This window comes from Cryptomeria japonica, chromosome 5 (genome assembly GCF_030272615.1).
Source record: "Cryptomeria japonica chromosome 5, Sugi_1.0, whole genome shotgun sequence".
Classification (NCBI taxonomy): domain Eukaryota; kingdom Viridiplantae; phylum Streptophyta; class Pinopsida; order Cupressales; family Cupressaceae; genus Cryptomeria; species Cryptomeria japonica.
In genome coordinates, this window is record NC_081409.1 from 857,567,054 (window position 1) to 857,589,674 (window position 22,621).

Genomic DNA, 22,621 nt, shown 5'->3' on the forward strand with positions numbered 1-22,621 from the left:
GTTGGGAATGGCTGTACAAAGCTACTGAAAGAACAGCCTCCACTGAAAAAGTTTTTTCTGTAATACCGCCTTATTATTCACGAAAACCGGTTGGTCGCCCACAGTTTTGTACTTTCAACTTTACACGGTCAACACCAACTATTTGACTTAGGTTATAAGTCCCCGGGAATGCATTACTTTGTGGTAATCTCCAAACCAAGCCCTAATTGAGCCCAGTAGTAAGGAAATCTAAATGGCCATAAGGAGCAGCTCTGTAATTCGAGTGGGTTATGAACTAACGATAGATGAAGCGGATAAAGAAGATGTAACGTCCTCTTGCATCTTCCGTGTGCCAAAGCCACTAAGAGACTCCAGCGACCAATTGTACAGTCCCCATCTTGTTTCTATCGGCCCCTTTCATAATGGAAAGGAGGAGCTAAAAGGCATGGAGAAATCCAAATCGGAGGCAGTTCGAAGGATGCAAAAGAGAATTCAGAGGAGAGATCGATTCGCTTCTGTGGAATCAATTGTGGAAAACTGCATAGTGCACACGGACAGGGAGATTCGGGAATTTTACGGTGAATGTATTCTTTATACTCCCGTTCAATTAGCCTGGATGGTAACGAGGGATGCTTGTTTTCTTTATGAATTTCTTGTTAATTATGCAAAATTATTTTCCAGTGGTAAGGTTATTTATCAAGAGGAAGTGGCTTCATTCTCGTGGAAGTGTGATTATATTTTTGATGTCACCTATCAGAATCCGACAAGGGAAAGAATTATGGATGATATACTTTTATTTGAAAATCAAATACCGCTTTGGGTTTTGCAGAATCTCCTTCAAATTCAGATGGGTTCTACGGGAGCGGCCGACCAAAAGTTGGACGTCTTAATGGAATTGCTGCTGAATTCTGCGAATAGACATAAAGTTTTCATGTGGTACAATTCAGATTCCTACAACAGGTGGTGTCATGTCCTCGAAGTAGTCTATCACGGCATGGCCGGCATAAATGTAGGCTCCTACACCCATAATGGTGCGCCCGAATTGCCGGATTCGCCAGGCAATCAAATACAAGTCTACTTTCGTAAATGGATTGATTCGTTCAAGGCCATTTCTAGTCGTTGGCGTAATACGCCCTCAAATTCGACTCATGGCGAGGCGGTTAACCTGGAACTTCTGAAACTGCCATCAGTAGTGGAACTGACACAACAAGGAGTGAAGATCCGTCCAGTGTTGGTAGAAGAAGCAACAACATGGGCGTCAGCTTATCCAGCCCTTCAATGGATAAGATTTGATGAGGATACATCAGCACTTTACTTACCACAGCCAAGGGTAACCCCGCAATCAGATCTAGTAATGAGAAGCATTATGGTCATGGAAGTGAGCACAAAACACAGGTACCATCCAAAACCCATAACTCAGTTTGCTATATTTATGGATGACATGATTGATACCGAGGAGGACGTTACCGTGTTAACGAAGGTAGATGTTATTAGAAACTTTCTAGGAAACGACGAACAAGTGGCAGATCTCTTCAACTCCATGGCTAAAGGGATGACCCCTATTCAGGGCTGCAAAGTAATTGATGACGTCAGAAGGGGGTTGCATAGGTATACCAGAAGAAAGTATAAGATCTTGTGGAGTGAATTTGTAACGGCTTATTTTTCCAAGCCCTGGCTGGTTGCTGGGTCGATGGCTGCTGTGGCACAGGTGCTTAGGGAGTTCGTAGGTGGTTATTTTTCGCTGCCATGGCTTATTGCTGTTTCCATGGCTGCCATACTGCTGTTTCTTCTCACAATGGCATAAATTGTCCTGTTGAAATCGCTATTTGACACATTATTATCTGTTAGACTGCCTATTGTTTTAAAGATATATCAGTACTTATGAATTATTATGTTCTTGTTTGATTTTGTCATCTTGTTTGGTGCCGTGGTAAAAGATTATAATGGTACATTAATTTCTTTTAGTATTTTTATACATTGATTATTGTGATTTATTTATTACATTTATTTTTATATGTGTTTTCTTATATTCATTACGATTCATTTATTAAACTTCTTTATCCTTATTTTTATGATTATTTGTCTTCTCAAATTCAGACTTCATTATTCTAGATCAATCTTGCTCGAGATAAAATTACCTTATAATAAGATTTGATATCTATCCTTCAACCCTTGAATAATATTTGTAATTCTGTTTGGTAGCATTCATTAATTAATATATGCATATAATTATTATCATTCATTACATCTACATTTGATAATCGCATAACATATTTTGTTTTAAATAAACTATTTTTATAAGAAATAATATTTTATTTTCCTTGCAACCTTGAGGAGAGATTTAGGCATGAAAGTAGTTTATATAGATGTGGAAGCAAATTGATCTCCTCATAGATCTAGTGATGTTTTTAATTAGAGTAAAACATGTTTTGAAAGGACCCCAAAACCCTTTACAAAAAAGAATAGTCAATACTAGGAGAGAACCAAACGTGAAACAACAACTAACCACATAACAAAAGGGAAACCAAACGGTCAATAGACCTAAAAACCCACTAAATATTCTTCACCATTTTTGCAGCTTCTACATTCTTGCGAATCATACATTCATTAATGTTTAGAACATCGTGGATAATAGTGGCTTGATCACTCTTAGCTTTATCATGGCTACGGATTCTAGTAAAAGGCCCAAGAATAGGTCCTTTACTTGTTCCCTATTGATATGTAGTAGTGGCATTATTTTCTTCATTCTCCATAGAAGAATGGGAGTCGGAGTTGCCCTTTGACAAACCTTTAAGGGATTCCACCTTATCATTTAGTTGTCTATGACCTTCGGAGTTGGTTTGAATAACAATTATACTCACAGCCACAACATTACTCATTTATCATGGATCTTATCAATGGTCTCTTCTAAAGACTTGATCTTTTCATAATGACAAATTTTCATAGGTTTCACATCCTAGGCTACATTTTGGATAAAGGCATGCATTTTATCTTCATTGCCAAAAGAAGGGATCCTTTTCAAACTATTTTACCCCAATTCCACTTTATCATTATGGGTATTAACCCTATCCTTAAGCAAGTTTATTTTAGACATCATCCATTTAAAATGATTGTTTCATCCCTTTGTAAGATCTTTGGCCACCACTGATATGTTCCCTATTTTGGCAATGGAGGACCCCTTATCCATTCCAATGAGGGTAAATTTCTTAGATTCAACAGAGATCAATGTGGATTTCCATCCCATATGGATCCATCCTAGAAACATGAATGTTGACCTTGTCCCCTACCTCCTTATCTATTTTTTTTTTACATTCACATGTAATTTGTTGTTCTTTTGGATTCAACTATGTGGGATTTTTTTGGCATCAAAGTTTCAGATCACACTCCATGATCCATGAAACTCTCTCATCATGATGATGGGTCATAGAGTGTGATCGAAAATATTGACACTAAAAAAAGCTCACATAGTTGAATCCTGAAGCACAATAGCTAGCATTATGGATTGTGGAAATCTAATGTCTCAAATTCACATTTAAATTCTCTGCAATTTTTTCATCATGCGCAAAATTGGCCATTCTTTTGTCCCCAATTATAGAATGAGACAAAATAGGCCCTTTTTTCTTTTGACTCACTTTTTTGTACTTTGAAAATTTCAAAGATTTCCCCACCTAATATCTGCCCTTTTTAGTAGAACTAAGACTTAGGGAATCTTAAACAAAGTCCTCCGATGGAATATTATCTGAATCTTATTTATCTCTATCATACCCATGAGGCCATTAGGAGGTGAAAGTATCCTTAGGTCATTTATGATTGCTAATATGGAAGCAAACTTCATCACCAAATGGGGAATCTTCAAAGTTAGTAGAGAAATCAGAGAAATATTATTGAACAATTTCAATAAATGTTTTTCATTTAGAAGAAAATGGATTAGTCTAAATTGACAAATCTTTAGTATGTTCTATGATTAGGCAAATGGGGCCTTCATGAAGAATTGGGGAATCAGGTTTCTTTTTGTGTGCAATAATTTTATGGTCAAGAGAAGAGAGAAGATAAAAAGGTATAGAGATCCATCTATTATGCCTAAAATAATTTAAAATAGTGAAATAATACTGAAAGAAGCTTGTAAAGTGGTCATCAAGGATTAAGTACCTCATGATAAATTCTACAAGTTTATCCCAAAGAAGGTGACTTGATGCATGTTCTTATCCTCCACCAATTATCTGCTTGACCCCCTTCCATTCACCTTCTTTGAAGAAGATATGATTACTTCATTAGATTCCTTTTGATACCTATTAAATTTCTTATCCTCCACCAGCATTCCAATGATTTTAGCAATGAGGTCTTTAGTGAGTGGTATTTCAACCTTATGCATATGCAAAATCCCATTCTCCCACCCTTCTAGAAAAACATTGATCACTAGAGGGTCATGCCTATGGAGCTTCTCAAGATAAGGAGTAATACCTCTCGCCAAAATTTTATCCCAAACATCTTAGATGATGTTATTTATCCATTTTTTTTTTATTAGAGTAAACAAGTTTTGAGGGGACCAGAAACCCGAACAACAGGTTTTGAAGGGACCTGAAACCCTCGGATTTATCACAGGTCCAGAACCAATAAAGAGATGTTGCAGACAAATACAACCAAACTAAACAGTAGCAAAGCCACAATCAACCAAGACGGAACAATTCTTGTGGCACCAAAGGCTGCAAGATGAGCAACCAAAACAAAAACACTGCCAGCCAAACACAAAAGAATGACAATACAAACTAGGTTGGCAACAACAACAGATCTAAACCATCTTATAGATCTAATAAAAAGAAAATGAGGGTTTAACTGACACCCCTAATAAAACATCAAGGTTTTCCTAGGCTCCCTTAACCTGTAATAGAGTCTCCAGCTCACCAACAACAAAACCTAAGCCTAACCGAAAATACAAACTGACCAAATTGGGCCCTTGAAAGCTGGCAACATCTAGCCTTTCCATGAAAATAGCAAAAAACTAAGGGTTTTTACAAGATCCCTCAACCATAAAAGTGGGTTTTAAAAGGCTCCCACAACTTGAAACAATGGGGTTTTGAAAGCCTCCCTTGACGTTGTTCTTGGGACTGAAAAAGAGCAACGCACATAATATTATCCAAGATCCCCACCTCAATAGGGAACAAAGTAGGAGAGACAACAATAAGACCATCCTCTATTCTCTAGAAGTACAAAAATATGGCATAAACATCCCTCCGAAGAAACATGGAGTTTTTTTGGACTCCCCCAATCACCATGGGTTAAATCATGGCTCCCATAACCACATGCTTCAGAATATACCGCACCAAGAGAAACCTACCCAGTTAGCTCTCCACCTCTATAGAAGAACCACAAAAGAAAGAAAGAAAATCGTCAACAACATCCTTGCAACCAAGAGAAGGGGCTTCAACCACCCTCCAAAGGCATTTCTAGGCAAAACCATATACATCCAGATCTACCTCAATAGGAGATACAATCACTCCAGCCACATCCATCTCCCCCTCAATAGAAGACAAGACCACCTTTATAGGAAAATCTAGAGTAACCCATATATGTAGAAAGAGAAGCACCAAGACTTGAAACATCGAGCAGATGGGGAGAACAAAACCCCCATAAAGAATAGAACTAGTGTTTATAAGAGAAGATCTGAGAAAACCAAACCCCTTACGATAAAAAAACTTTGATCTTCTAGATTAAAAAAGAACATAGAACAAAAAACTCTCCCTCGACAGATCAGAAGCAGCCAAGGACCAAAAGGAGGGATTAGAAAGAAGGAAAACACCAAAGTTCCAATGTAGGAAATAAGAAGAAGCAAATAAATAAGCCCTCAGATAAACAGACATAAAGGTCCACCTGTTAGGGAAAAAACAACTTCTGCATAGCCTCCTAAAATGAGGAAACCTTCTAGGGTAAAAGACATGGGATTAAAAAATACAAAGCTTCAGAGCAGCCTATCTCACCAGACCAAACCACCAAAAGAAATCCAGCAACAGGCCAAAGCAGGGTTGCAAAATAGGGGAAGGGGGGAAGTCAAACAGGAGCCGAGAAATCTCATCCACCACCCACCAAGAAATCCACCAAAATAATGAGCTCAATGGCTAGGACAAGGCAACCCCAATCCAATAAACACAACCCTTCATGCCTGCCATCGACACCCACAGAAACCTCCACGATGTGTACCAATTCTTAATGTGAAACACAGGGACCATAGAGGGAGAAAACAAAGCCGACAACATGAAAGGGGGAACCAAACAAACCGTCTCCCCATATGGGTCCTCATCATCCTCGTCTCCTACTTCCATACTCGCAACCCTAGCCACCCTCCTCCCCTACGCGCGCACAACAATCAATTCCTTCAAATTATATATTGTTGTATAGTTCTATCATTATTTATTCATTTGTTAAAAAATAATATATGTGCATTTTCTCAAATGAAATTCTTCCCTAGTAAGGAGTTTCCATCTCCACACTTCCTTAATATATGGTACACAGAGTCTTGAGAAGGCGCCTCAAGTCCAGAAGTTTAAAATTAACTATTCAAGATTGCATACAATTACAATTAAGAATTATATAGGAATACATTAAATAAGACATGAGTTTAAAGAATCAATTTTGAAGCTAAACATAAAGTACAATAAGAAAAAATTACTTTTTTCAAAGAATATATAGTGCATGCTATTCTAAAATGATATTAAAAGTTGAATGTAGAAACCCTTGATCTTTACTAATAGTTGTTAACTAAGATTGCAGACAATTCATCGAGGGAATTTTTGGAGTGGACAACAAATAGAGAAGGTGAACCCTCTAGATCTAGGGCACACAAGAATCTAGAGATTTTGGGCACATTGGACTTTCCTTTCTATTTTGCCACTACCAAATATCACTTGAGAAAAATGCATTCTTCCTAGGGAAACAATAACGAAAGATAGGACATATTGTTACCTTGGTTTCCATACTAAGGTGAACAATGATGAGAATCAAGGAGGAATCTAGGAAAGGATGGGGAGACAAAATGTTCGAGAACCATGAAGCCTCTACTTTGATTGATAACAAATTCATTGTTGGTGCTTTAGTAAATGGTACAATTTCCATTGAATATAATATCATTTTAGTAGAAATTTGTCGAGCTAGTGGCTTCATGAATGCTAAATTTTGTTGCATAAAAAAAATACTCATCTTAAATTTTATTTTTAAATAAAATATTTAATAATAATTCTTAATATAAAATATAAATAAAAAATAGGAGACATATAGAAAAGAGAGAGAAAAAATATGGACCCATGTGTCATTTTATGCAATAGGAAGACGTTGCTTATTTCTAGTCCCCCTTTTCTTCAATGCTAATTTTCAATTTTTAAGAAGTAGCTACTCCACTAAAACTGGGAAAGGTTCTAATTTATCCTTTCCCCATAATTAAAAAATTTCAAGGGAACACTCTATTTAAGTAGAAATTGCACTTAAATAGCCACATGGAGACATGGAGTAATACTACCTTATCAACAAAAACTTTTGTGATAGCCTACGACATTTTTTCAAATTTACACAGTCAACACTATGAACAATGACTTGACTTAGGTTTTGAATCAGTGATAAATAATACATTTTTCTATGATAATCTGTAAACCAAACATAAATTTAGCTCACTAGTAAGAAAATCTAAATGGTCATTACGAGCAACTTTTTAATTCGAGTAGGACTTGATCTCACTATAAGTGAAGATGATATAATCGATATAATCTCTTCTCACATATTTCATGTGCAAAAGCCTCTTTGAGACCATATTGATTGATTGTATAATCCACATCTTGTTTCCATCACCCCTCTTGATTATGGAAATGAGGAGCTCAAAGAAATCGAGAAATCCAAATATGAAGGTACTTTGGAGGATGCAAAAATAAATTGAGGGAAGATTGACCCATTTATATCACGTCAATAGTAAAAACAATACAGTTTGTACAAGGACAGGTAGATTGTCAAATCCCATTATTTTTTGTATTTTAAATAATCCATAGAAACTTGATTTAGATATTTAATTACTTAATTTTTTATTTATGAATTAAGAAAATTAAAATAATGATATGGTTAAATTTTAAGTTTTTAAATAATATTTTAATGATGTAATAATAATATGAGAAATTGATGATGACTTAGAATATGCATATGTGATGATAATGATATTTTAAGGCTTATCTATTAATGTCTGAATAGTTTTTTTTTTTAATAAAAGTGGAAAACCACTAAATTTAATTAATATTTTTAAATTTTTACAACGTGGTTCAAAGAGCACTGGTAGGAAAGAACCAGGTAAAGAAAACCTTCGGTCTTTCTCATACATAGAAAAACCAGATAAGAAGCCAACCCAAGGATTCTCAATAGCCATATTGGACAACAAAAATCCCAACCCCCCATAGTGTATGAGTACAAAATCTCTCTGAATGAGAGAATATAACATCAAGAATGCAGGAACCAAGAACTAGTGCTTTCCAACAGAGGAGAGGAAGGGTGGATAATATCATCATTCTGAACTACAGGAGGCACAATCTGAAGAGGTAAAACTGAAGTTGGAGAAGACATCACCACATTCAATAAATCCAACTGAAAGTGAATACCTAAAAACACATTAACAGTCGTTGTTAAGATATCTGGAGAAACATGATCTAACAATGCTGCCAAAGAAAACATAGTATCATCATAAAGATTAGAAATCAAGCCTCCTCTCATAATTGAAAGAAGTTCACCATGCCAGCCAGAAGATAGTAATTGAGAACAAGATAGGAAACCACCATAAGGAAAATTGCCAAACTCAAAATGATAGAGAGACAAAGCATTATCCAAATCAACAACAGAATAAAAATAGGGATGAAAGTATGCATCACAGAGTGCCCTAACCATAGAAGAATCCAAGAGAAAGTCCATACAGATAGTAATAAAACAAGATGCAACCTCAGCAAGGAAACAATCTGCATTTTCCACCAGTGATCGTCTACCCAGAACTTTGCGAAAAGCCAGAGAGAAATCCAAAGAAATTTTTTTAAAGAGACGACTAAGATTTTCATCATAAAAACCATGAGAGTCTTGGAAGTCATGCTGCTTAATAGGCATCAAGACTCTATACCCCGTAACCTCCATAACAAGAGATAATGTGATGCAAAAAAGAGCAGGATTATAAAGAAACCAAAGGCCATCATTAAAGAGAAAGCTCAGCCACCAAAGGACGAGACAAATATATCAACACAAGCTAGCCCATGGCAAATCATGTGAACAAACAACCACAGACCTCCACCTCAAAAAAGAATAATGAAAAACTTCCTCTCAAAAAGCACGACCATAACTCATATGATCATAACATATGATAAAACAAGATTGTCACATGAAGGAGATCCCCAATATGGAAAAAGTAAAAATTCACAGCCTGCCACCACGAAGGAAATAATAAATCAATCATAAATATGCCTGCAAGTGAGCCACCACTAAAAAAATGGATATCAATATGCTCATTAACTCCAAACAAATAATACACAACTCAAGTAAACACAATTAAAACCACATGCGAACTGCACAAAAGAAATCATATTACGAACTACCAAAAAAACATAAAATAGCAGGCACAAAGTACTAAGTAAAGCATGATTACAAGATACCGCCTGCTCCAAAAACCACAACCCATAAACAAGGCCACGACCAATACCATGGCTGGAGTTACAAGCAAATATGAAGACTTAATGGGGAGATATGAAAGACCAAGAAGGCCACCAACACCACCACACTAAATTACATACCTGGTTATAATTACCAACAAGATGCGAGGTCGTAAGCCAATAGGTTATATCCACTTAAATAGGATGAGGGGGTAAAAAATTGATATCCACATCAACCAAAGACTGAATATCTTCATCTAATGCTTTATTTGCCAGGATATCTACCACCCTATTAGCTTCCCTATAGCAATGGGCTATAGAGAAGGAATTAAAAAATTCAAGTTGTGCAAGTATCTTTTCCAACCAATAATTGAGATGCCAAGAATTCAAGGAGTGATTTGTGACCATATAAAAAACAACTTGAGAGTCACCTTCTATAGTGACATCCAAAAAGTGCAAAGAGAGGAGCAAATCAAGCCCAACTGAAAGAGCAAGTAACTCAGCCACATTATTAGTCCCACTAGAAATACATTGACATTGTGCTTTAATAATATGAGCCCTATTATTAGAAACCACAACACCAATGGCAGATGTCCCAAGATTACCACAGGATGCTCCATCAAAATTCAATTTGTATTTGGAAGAAGGAGGAGGCAACCAGACTACCTCTTTCCTATTAGTTAAAGATGACCTTGCTTTAGAAATGGCCCCAATCATAGGGAGCGTCTGCAAAACCGGCCAATGCCTGGTAATCCAATTATCCCATGGTGTAAAAGTATTTTGTAAACTAATGCCCTTGTAAATGAAGGCCAAGGCAGTCTCAGAGATGGATTTTTCAATACAAAAGAGCACATCTAGCAAAGTGGAAGAGTGTTTCCTAAAAATCCTGTTATTCCTCTTAAGACAAATCTTCCAAATCAGAATAGAAGGAGAAATTATCCAAAGACAAGCATAAAATGAAGATGAATATAACAAAGACCAACTCATGAATTGGGACCTAAGGTCACCACATAAAGCAGTACATGAGTTTAACTTATAAGACAACCAGTACCAACATTGAGAAGCAAACGGGCAATGAAGAAAAAGATGATCAACTAATTCAAGAGACCCTCCACACATAACACAAGGAAAAACAACACTAATACCAAGACTATCCAATCTCATACCAGTTAGAATTCTATCCTGAACAACTAACCAAGAAAAGCTCCTGCTTTTGGAAGACAAGCAACATGCCAAAATAACTTATAGGGGAACTCCTCCCCCCTACAACCTGTGGACAAATAACTGTACTCCTCCTTAATTGAATATTCGCCCAATTTTGAGTAGGTCCAAATAAGCTCATCTTCATCCTCAGAAAAAAGAAATGGGCGTTTCTTTAACTCATCAACAAAAAAAGATTTAAGATCTTGGTCCACCAGAAGAAAGTTAATAGCTTTCCATCTATCCATAGGGAGAAGACCTGAGGATTCCACAAAAAAATAATTAGCCACAAATATACCCCAAGAATATTTGAGAAGAGACATAAGAGGCAACCAATCCCTAAGGCTAGAAAGTATTGGGAAACCATTCCAGACTTCCTCCCAAAATCTATCCTTACAACCATTATGAATAAGCCAGGACAATCCTGGAATAACAACAGATCTACACTCAGCCATAAAATTCCAAGTTACAGACCCTTTAGGGAGCATAGAAGCAGTAAAAATGGCCTCCCTAGAACATTTTCTTAAATATTTGGCAGACAATATGGATGCCCACTTGAAAAAGGGTTGTTTATACAACTTCCAAACTAACTTAGCACCAAGAGCCAAATTCTATTTACCATAATCCTTAATCCCTACACCCATCTTATCTTTCGGAGAACAAACCCTATCCAATGCTAATAGAGGGATCCTGACTTTATTATTAACATTGTCATTACATAAAAAAGACCTTGATACTGATTGCAGAGCAACCACGGATTTCTTAGGAGCCTTCAAAATAGATAATAAATAGATTGGAACCGCATTTAGAATGGCTTTAATAAGCACAATTTTCTCAGAAAAAGAGAGCCATTTATGAGACCAAGAAAGAATTCTTGAAGAAATGGCCCCCGAAATCCATTCCCAAAAATTATGCTTCTCTGCACCAGTAAAAAATGGGATTCCTAGATACTTACAAGGGAACTGGCCAATAGAGAAACCCCAAAATTGAGTCAACCTGGACTGCACCAAAGGGGAAACATTATGAAAGAAAATCTTAGACTTAGCCTGATTGACCTTCTGACCAGAAAATGAAGAGTAATCCAAAATGATCCTATTAATTACCTTAGCTTCCCCCGTAGTAGCTTTACCAAACAATAACATGTCATCAACAAATAAACAATGAGAATGACTAGTAGCCATATGAGGAATAGAAATCCCCTTCCAGAGGCCACTATCCCTAGCTCCCAAGATATCTCTACTAAGAGCTTCAACCAAAATAATCAACAGAAAAGGGGACAATAGATCCCCTTGCCTGAGACTTCTAGATCATGCAATAAAACCACATGGAGAACCATTCAAAATCACCAAGAACCTGGTCGTGCTAGTACATGCCTATATCCATTTAACCCATTTTACCCCAAACCCAAAATTCTTAAGCACACACAAGAGTGCCTGCCAACTTACCCTATCATAAGCCTTCATCATATCCAACTTTAGAATCATAGCCTGAATAGAAAGCTGAGAAATACAATGCAGAATCTCATGGGCCACAATAGCCCCTTCTGTCATTTCCCTACCAAGGACAAAACCCCCCTACTCCCCCAAAACAATCTTTGGGATGAGCTTAGCAAGCCGTAAAGAAATAGCTTTAGTGATAATTTTATATAAGGTATTACATAAAGCAATTGGACGAAAATCCACAAAAGATTTAAGATTCTCTAATTTCAAAATGATAGCAATAAGAGTTGTGTTGAGCTCCTTCAAAATAGAAATATTGCTTCGAGCCTCTTCTAAAACAAGGTGAAGGTCCTCCCCAAGAAAAGGCCAACATTTTTGAAAAAAGAGAGCAGTAAAACCATCGGGACTAGGAGCCTTATCAAGTGCCATTGAAAAAACAACCTCCTTTACTTCTTGAATAGAAAAAGGTGCCATTAACATTACATTATCCTCATCAAAAATGAGCCTAGGAATAGTAGAAGCAAAGCTATCATTAAAGACAAATGTCTCCTCAGATAACAGGGACTTAAAAAACTGGACTGCCTTAGTAGCAATCTCTTTCTCCTCTGTAATAACAACTCCATCAGGATTTTGAATATAGAAAATCCTATTACGTTGCCTTTTTAATTTAGCTGAAGAATGGAAGAGTTTAGTATTCTTGTCACCATCACTCAGCCATACATCCGGAGATTTTTGAAGCCAATAGATTTCTTCCCTAGAAAGAATCTCCTCAAACTGAGAATTTAACATTTTATCTCTGAAAAGTAGTTGAATCCATACAACAGTTCATAACCGTAGTATTAAGAACTTCAAGTTCTTCCTGAATCTTAAACTTTTTAGAAAAAATATTTTTAAAATGTAGCACATTCCATTTCTTAATCTCTTGCTTTAGAAAAGAGAGTTTCTTGACAAACTGAAACATTCTAGTACCGTAAACAAAGGGAGTTGAGGACCACCAAGATTGTAAAAGCATGAGAAAAGATGGATCTCCAAACCACATTGGTTCCAATTTAAAAGAAGAATGACCAAGAGCTCTATCATCCAAAATAGACAATACAATCGAAAAATGATCAGAACCAGCATAAGGCAAAACCGAAGCCACAACATCCACATTAGAGGAAATCCAATTGGCAGAAACCAAAAAATGATCAAGTCTTTCAACAATCTGTGAGAAATCTTTTCTCCTATTAGTCCAAGTAAACGGACCATTCAAGGTTTTATAATCCACCAAATCATTATTCTGAATAAAAGTAGAAAAATCCTCCAAGATATGCTTATTGGGCAAAATACCCCCGAATTTCTCATCATCGGAGGAAATGGCATTAAAATCCCCTCAAAAAACCACAAACTAACCATGCGGGGGAGAAAAGGTGATGTCCGAATTCAAAGTAATGTTATGATCAAAAACTAATTTTTGAACTTTAGAAATTAAACCCACATCAGGAAGGAAGGAATCCATACTATTATCAATAGGACAATCATCTTTCTGAGAATTCATAAGCAGCCCATCCTTCATAAGAGAAGGAGACCCTATATCCCTCCTACAATCCCCATCCTTCTCGATTACCGAAGGACGAATTTAATTGTCAACAAAAGTCTAACCTTGCAAAGAAGGGGATTAACAAAACTTGAATTGAATAACTTAGAAGGCCGAGACACCAGACCATATACATCAGACTGAGGAGTAACAAGACTTTAATTGAATAACTTAGAAGGTCGAGACACCTTGTCTCCAAAAGAAAAACCCTAAAGAGAAGCAAATAGGGTAGAATCCATAACCACATAAGCCCTAGAAAACCAAGCAGAATCGTGAACAATACTCTCATGCCAAATACCATGAATAGACTTCAGGTTACAATTGGAAGAGACCACAGAGGACGAGGAAAGAGAAACACAAATCTTGACCTTAAAAACCCCATCCTCAAAAACTGAATGCAAATGGATAAATTTCCCAAAAGAATCCCCAATTCTTTGCAATATAACCAGATCCAAAAACTCATAGGGAAGGCTAGGCAAGGAGAACCAAGTAGGGATACATTTTACAATATCTTGTGATGTAGAAAAAAAAGGTTTCCAATTTTCCACAAAGATTAAATTATGACCCAACCACAAATATGATTTTTTCCAAAGCCTGTTGTTTAGCATCCACAAAATCAAAAATAACAATGAAGGAATTCGCAAAAGAACCTGAAATTAAAGTGTGCCATACCAGAGAGAGTGAATTTTATGATGAACCATGGAAAACAAAATATTATCCCCTCAAACCTCGATTAGAACTACCAAGGAGTGCAAATCCCTAGCTCTCTTGTCAAATGGAGCTTCAACCGCAGAAATACAAGGCACCGGTAACCAAACTTTCTCCACTGAAGGCTCAAGCTCTTTAACCAAGGGGTTATTCATTTCCACAGAAGATAAACTAACTTTTGGCCTAGCCAAACCAACGAAGTTCCCTCGTATGACCTTCCGAGGAATGTTGTTACTCCGAGGGTTTTTTCCAGACCCCCCAAACCCTCAGGACTTAAAACGCACAGAAAAATTCTTCTGAGAACCAAAAAAACCTTTAAAATAAGACTATTTCAGCCTTTCGGGATGCCCTCGATGCCACTCTGACTTATCTCGAGAAAGCACATCAACCCATTTACCATTCTAAAAAACCCACTGCGGAGTGTGATCAGTCTGAAAACCAAAAGGATCTGGAGGAGGAAGGGGATCGTTAAGGGCATCCTCTCCCCAACTCTGCTTGCGCTCAAAAACCCTAGCATGTGAAACTTTGCCCATGTCACCTCTGAAGGTTACGTTCATTAATGTCTGAATAGTTGAAGTGGATGCAAAATTAGGAAATTTAAAGAACATGGTTGAGGAGAGGGTGCCTAAACATTTGGGTAAACAATTTTACGATTGGATCCATACCACACACCATGTATATTGTACATATGAGTGACATAATGAGTGTTTCTATTTAATTGCCATGCATACATATGATCGTTAATTGTTATGAGTAAATAATTAGAAAAGAGAAATAATATTTTGTACCTTGCATTAACTACATGCATCTTTCTTCATAATTAGCACATGTTGGAGTGCTATGAAATTATGCTTGTCATCTTTGCCTCTCATAAAATAGTATATGATCAAAATGAATTGTACAATAAGGAATATATTATGTTCCTCATTTATTCATAATTGTACATAAAATCTTATAAGTTCAATTATAACCTGATGACTACATCAACATATGAGTACGAATATATGGTTACATATGTCTACATATTTATATGCACACATATGCACTTAAATAGAGGCATAATTATAATGGCATAGGCATTCTTATACATGCTCATACGTGTAAGTGTTGTTTTTGTTGTCTTTCTTATGTCTCGTAAAAACTTAAAGGCTGATTATTTTTAAAATTAACATCAATTGTAATATTGTATGTAATATGATGCTATCTTAAATTATTCACTATGCATCAATGTATTATTTATATTATATGTTACTGATAAAATGCATTGTAATATCTCCATTTGAATGTTTCTCTTTATGTTACAACAAATGGAATAAAGTGAATGCATATCTTATCACATCAAATGTTGTTAAAAGCCAAATTCAAAAGGGATTAATGCTACCACCAACTTTGAGAAACATAATTCCATCGAACCCTAATTAGAAAGGGTGATAATGATATATAGGAATATACTAATATTCTCGAAAATGTAAATGCCCGGACATAAAGGCTATAGGAAATAATTAAAAAAAAAGATGTAATAAACATCACTTAGACTTTTTTTTACGAAAAGAGAGAGTTTGAAACAACTCTTTGCAAAATTAATTATTCATTATCTAGCCATAGTAGTTCTACAAAAATTGCTTTCTATCAGAAGAGATAGCATAGAAACATAATATATATAGTCATTTCAATACATTTATAAACATCTAAATCTGGGAAGGTATTGCAATACCTGATATCTAGGTTTAAAGGAGGATCAAAGACAATAAAAATTAAAGGGTTTGAGCAGATTGAGATCTTCAAATTGAGCATCAAGGGTTGTAGACTTAACCCACTTTTGGCTCAAATAATTTTTTAGAACACTCCCAGTACATTTTTCTAGTGAGAAAGGATGAACATGAGATTACTGAAATAGATTTTAATTTAAGTCAAATTGATATGGATTACTCCACTACTAAAGGAGACATTCACCATGCCAATTTCTTAGTAAGAAACTTGTCAAAGAGAATAAAAGTAGAAGAGCGGTAAAACCAAGAGATAACACAACAATTGAGTGCTTTGACCACCTTTGTTTAATCTATCCTACAAGCCAATCTCTCACCTACACAAAGCACTTCAAGGATGAGAGCATTGGAAGGTATCAATTTAGATAAATTGGAACAAATTAAGAGATGCCAAATTTTTACTACAACAGTTGATGCATGCAAAAAGTAGTTTTGAATGACATGGTATTTATTGAAAATGGTTTACGGGCCTCCACCCTACTCACAAAGAAAATGGCTACTCTCTGTACTCATTTAGAGAATGTGAAGAGGTTAAAGGGAATCTTGGCAACATTTTTTATGGAATTTTAAGAAATCACAAAACTGCCTCTCAATCTTCCGATAACCGAGCCAATTATCAGTAATCCTGCAAAAAACAATTCTATAAACTAAAGGGAAATGTTGGATTTGAAGATAACTATGCTCATACATTTGGAATCAAAGATTGTCAAAGTTATCTCCTAACATTCTACTAACTTTAAGGATATGAGGAATGATTTCTTCACATTAAGGCATAAACATTTTTAGAGAAGGCGGGGAATAGTTATTGAAAAATTGGACCTTTAAGAGAGATTTTAGAAAAAACATTGATGAAGAATTATCACTGGCAAATGTAGGAGTCACTACTTTGAAATGGTTAAAGGATGCAATGATTTTCTCTCTACTGTTAGAGATAGTGCTAGTGATATAAAATTGGAAAATAGTAGAAGGAGACATGAACATTAACAAATGGAGAATCAAAGTCAACATTACCGGTGCTCCAAATGTAGACATTTTATCCTCAATAATCATAAAAGTTAGGGCATACAAAAAGAAGATGAAGAAACAAGCAGCACAAACAGACCAAGAGATAGAGAAAGCTCAAGAATCATCAGTAAATGTGGAGTGAGAAGAAGAATTGGCAGTGAGAGATAAGGTGGAAAAAGTTGGCATTACTCATTTAGATTGATTTTATTTATGCTTCAATTTTCCATACATCTAAAAACTATTGGCTCTAGGGAGCCTTTTATTTATTCCAAATCTTATTTTAAGGACTTATGTTTAATTGGCCATTTTCAAGAATCCATTCTAGTTCTAAAATAGTTATGCTAAGTTTGGCTATAAATGTTAGAAGCCAATCTACGTAGAGAATATTTTAGAAAAAAAATTTGTAAGAAGTAGAGATATTGTTTACTTACTTCAGTTGCTTGGATATACTTCAATAAAAATTGTTAAAATGGTTTTCTATAATCATAGACTTTTTTATATGATAAGTGGATTCTCATTCTCCTTATGTTGAATGTATGGCTGTTTTAGTATTTTCATTGCCAAGTATCTAAGTGATGGTTATATATTTCTTATCCCATTGTTTTACATGGACCCAAAACCGAAAGTTTTACAAAAGATGGCCATCAGCCAAATAGACAAAAACCAACAACAAAACAGGGGAGCATCCTAGAACAAAGACGAAAGCAAAAGAGACACAGATAGCAAAACAAAAAAAATCAAGTAAGAGAGTGCACCGGCTCCTTTTTCTTTTGGATGGTAATCTTATTGATTTCCTCCAGTTCTTCCATAATGAATCTGGAGGTGCCCTTATTACTGCTCCTTCTTCTGGTCATGGAACTAGGGCCTGTGGTTTTGTTGCCTCCAGCAAAAATGTCTTCACCTCCAAGATCTTTCTCAAGTTCACTGTGAATGGATTTGTACTCTGAAACCATGATATTGATCTTTTCAAGCCCCTCCATACTATTATTCATGGCCTCCTTTCTTATGTCAACCACGTTCTTGAGGTTTTTCTTTATCTTCACCATGGACTGTTCCACCTTTTCAATTCTTTGTTCATGGTTGTATTTCATAACCTCGACATCTTGGGAGATCTTCTAGGTCATAATCATGAGCTTCTCAGTTTTTGTAGGCTCTAGCAAAGCTGTGAAGATATCTATTATCTCCTTAATCTTCACTTTGAGGATATCAATTTCTCTCTCCACCCACTTCCAGCAGCTCTCCTGGATTCTGGTCGCTACCATCACCAGGTTCATCAAAGTACCATTCCTCTATAACCCACTATCTGCTTCTTTAGGCATGGTCCCTTACTTTTCCTTTAGGACGTTCATGGGAATGTCCAGTTTAATTTCCTGGTTTGAAGTCTTTAGACCATAGTCCTTAACCGCAAGCTTCTTCTTTTTAGAAAGAGGCTCAACCTTAGAAATCATCTTACTAGTAGATTTATATTTTCTCGCCGCCCATCTGAGGGGATTCTTACTCCTAAATGTACCAGGAGTGACCATGATCTCACCTTCTTCCACTGGCTTATAGTCAAGGTCATCAAAAGGAATGGCACCCCCACTATCCTCCAAATCCATATCTGAGTTAGAGACTTCCTGAATATTAGTATGTTAGCCTTTCTCGGATAGAGAGGGCACAACTTCAAGGGTCTTAGCGTACTCCATGATGAGCACAATAAGACCTTCATGGAAAATAGGATTATTTGCATTCTCCATATGTTTTTCTAGACTATTTTCCAAAGAGGAGGCCAGATAGAAAGGAATAGAAATGATTTTACCATGCCTAAAATGGTTCAAAATGATTAAACAATAGGAAAATATACTAGCATATCTGCCATCAAGCGTAATATACCTCATGATGAACTCGGCCATGTCTGCCTAGGGATCCATAAGATCTTTCCTATTGTAGCCACCATCAGCCAATTTGTTAACTCTTGAGCGCTCCTTGTCTTTGTCAAAAAAATTTGCCAAGTCTTCCTCCCCTGTTTCCCTATCTCTATAGAACCTTTTACCATTCATTGCCAGACTAGTACCGTCGCCACCAGGGTTTTGTCCAGCTGGTAATTGGCACCATAAGCCCTCAGAACCCCTTTCTTCCACCCATTGACAAAGGTTTCTGTGAGTAGAGGAGAAGGGCCATGGAGTCTTTCCAAGAAGGGGACAATTCCCCCATCAATGATTTCCTACCACATCTCCTTGTTTTTCTTCCATTTCTCAAAAGTAGGCGGTTCTTGCTTGTTCTTGTTCCTACCCATAATGATCTGAGTCGCCAAATAGCAGGAAATAGGCCACACCAGAGAAGTCTCCGAACAGTAGCAGGAAATGGGCCACACCAGAAAGTCTCCGAACAGTAGCAAGAAATGGGCCACACAATAAGACAGAAAATCTAGGCACAAGGGATGTTTCTAGAACTTGAGATAGGGAAAACAAAAAGTAATTGTTTCCCAACAACTCAATCAAATCATGATTAAAATTCATTGATTACCTCAAGTGGGTGGAATCATCACAAAGCAGATCGCACAAGTATTTTGGGAATGAATCCTTGTTGCTCCACCATTTAGCTGCCACATAGGCCACCGCTATATTGGCTAGTAGATCCACCACTTTATTGCCTTCTCGAAAGACATGCAAAATTTTAAATTCTTCCAACTCATTTATTATATCCTGGTAATCCTTGATCAGATTAGCAATCATCCAGCTAGGATCCATGTGCCCATTCAGGCAATTCACAATGTTTAGTGAGTCGGACTCCAGTCAGACTTTTCTAAAACCTTCTCTTTTAGCCATGTGTAACCCAATGTGGGTAGCACTGGCCTCCGCACAATGGTTGGACTGGGTGCCCAAAGGGAGGAACACCACAAAAACCAACAGACTGATATGATTTCTAGCCATGCCCCCACACTCGGTTGGCCCAGGATTCCCTTTATCTGCCCCATCCACATTGATTTTGATCCATCCCATAGAGGGGGATGCCAAAGAAAATTTTGTCTGCACAACTTAAATTTGTGCATTGGAATGACAATATTCCAATCAATTTGCCATCGTTTGATAGTATCCCATTCCTCCTAGAGAGTAGGGAGGGGATGGTCATTCTTTCTACTGGGGTAGGAGTGCAAAATATTCTCCTTGGTAGAATTGCAAATTCTAGTAGCCACAACAAGCGTAGAAGATTCCAAATGTCTAAAGACTCCATCATTTCTTTCTTTCCAAATACCCCAAGCAATATGAGGAAGAGACAAATTCTAGAGCACTCCCAAAACCTGATTGTCAAAGGGGAACTTCCTTTCAAACCACAACCTTTGAATAGAATCAGGGAAGACCCAATTAGTGTTCCAGATATCAAGGAAGAAATTCCAGATATCCTTGATAAAAGAGCAGTGAAGTAGTAGATGACCAGAATTTTCCTTCGCTTCTTTGCAAAGAAAGAATCTATTAGTAAGAGGAAGACCTCTTTTAAAAATATTGTCCATGGTAGAGGTCTTACCCTACACAAACAACCAGAAAAAAATATTAATTTTCGAAATTAAGAGCTTATTCTAGATACCAGCCTAGAAGGGAGGGGAAGAAGTTTCTTGAGATGAACTTGGAAGCATCGGCAACCTTGAATTTCCCAGAAGAGAAGAAATTCCAGAACACTTCATCCTCCACATGAGAGTGGGGGATGTGTATACAATTTAACCAGGGTTGCATAGGTATCAAAGCATTATCCAACAAGGCTCTATCTCTAATATAATCAGCCACCCAGGAGCCAATTTTGTTTAGACATAATTCTTTGAAAGGAGAAGCCCAAACAGAATCTGATAGGGGACCACCACCAGTCATCCCAAAACTTGGTTTTGGCACCATTCCCCAGCACCCATCTACAACCATGCAAAATAACTTTCGAGGAGCCAAAGAAGTTGCTCCATAAATTAGAAACAGTGTTGGGAAGGTCATAAGATTCAAGAGTGTTTTGGATATCCATAATGTGGTATTTATGTTTGAAAATGTCAATCCATTCATTATTCTCTTTAAGACATCTCCACAGTTGCTTGGCCATTAGAGATTTATTGAAATCTCTCATATTTCTAATGTCCAGTCCCTCCATGGACTTGGGAAGGCAAACCTGATTCCAAGCCACAAGATGTAATCTATTCTTAGATTCAGTCCCTATCCACAATTTTTTTTTTTTAATTCTTTCCATTTTATTAGCAATTTTGGTAGGGATTTTGAATAAACTCATAGCATAAACCAGGAGGCTCTGTAGCGAAGCTTTGAGAATCTGGAGCTTACCACCTTGGCTTAACAAAGCACCTTTCCACCCAGCCAACTTATTCTGGAATAGATTTTAGACCTAAATAAGAGTCTGTCAAAATTCCAACTTTACACCCTAAAATCAAGGCAATCTTTTTTTTCTTGTCCTCAAGAGTGTTAACTAAAAATATTGAGCTTTTAGTCAGGCTATTTTTTTTCCAAGTGCCTTGTTCATAAGTATCCAGAGTCTTTTTTAAATTCTTAGCTTCTTTAACCGAACCTTCCGCCATCAACAAAGTATCATCCAAAAATTTTTGGTGAGAGCATGAGGAGGCCTAAGACAAGGGCCAGAATCCCATAATATTGTCTTTTCTAACTTCCCTTTTGCATAATTTTACTGAGAGCTTCACTCATCCAAATGAAAAGGAAAGGAGATAGAGGATCCCCCTGTCTAATTCCCCTTGACGCGAAGAAGAAACTAGAGGCAAATCCATTAATAAGGACTAAAAATTTGGGGGTGGACACACATTGTTCAATAATCTAGATGAAGTTATCTCTGAATCCAAACGCCCTAAGGATTCAGAGAAGAAAACTCAGTTGACTCTATCAAAAGATTTCAACAACTCCAATTTCAGAAAAAAGCCAGGTTTTTTATTATTAGATAAGGAGTGGATGTTCTCATGCACCACAATAATGGAATCTAGGATCTGCCTCCTAGGTCAAACCCCTTTTGATGTTTTGAAATTAAAGAAGGGATGAAATTCTTAAGTCTAAGCACCAAGATTTTGGTGAAAATTTTATAAATAGAATTGCAAAGACTAATAGGTCTAAAATCTTAAAAAGAGGAGGCATCAGTTTTCTTGGGGATGAGGACAAAGAAGGTGGCATTCAGCTCCTTCAGGAGAGAGCAGGATCCAAAAAAATCTTGAGCCGCAACGACCACATTAGAGCAAATAATTTGCCAAAAAAATTGAAAGAAAAATAGAGGGAATCCATCAGGGCCAAGGACTTTGTTAGCTTCAAAAGAGAAGACCGCATTGCG

General features: G+C 36.7%; 1 protein-coding gene across 1 annotated transcript; it reads left to right on the top strand.

Moving 5' to 3' along the window:
- The first annotated feature begins 232 nt into the window (after positions 1 to 232).
- On the top strand, positions 233 to 1,783 carry LOC131043791 (putative UPF0481 protein At3g02645). The gene has a single exon (XM_057977025.2). The coding sequence runs from the start codon at positions 233 to 235 to the stop codon at positions 1,781 to 1,783; it is 1,551 nt and encodes a 516-aa protein (XP_057833008.2).
- Positions 1,784 to 22,621: the final 20,838 nt, after the last annotated feature.

What these genes read in the sequence shown, in the direction of transcription:
- LOC131043791 (XM_057977025.2), top strand. Translation starts at nt 233, where the DNA reads ATGGCCATAAGGAGCAGCTCTGTAATTCGAGTGGGTTATGAACTAACG.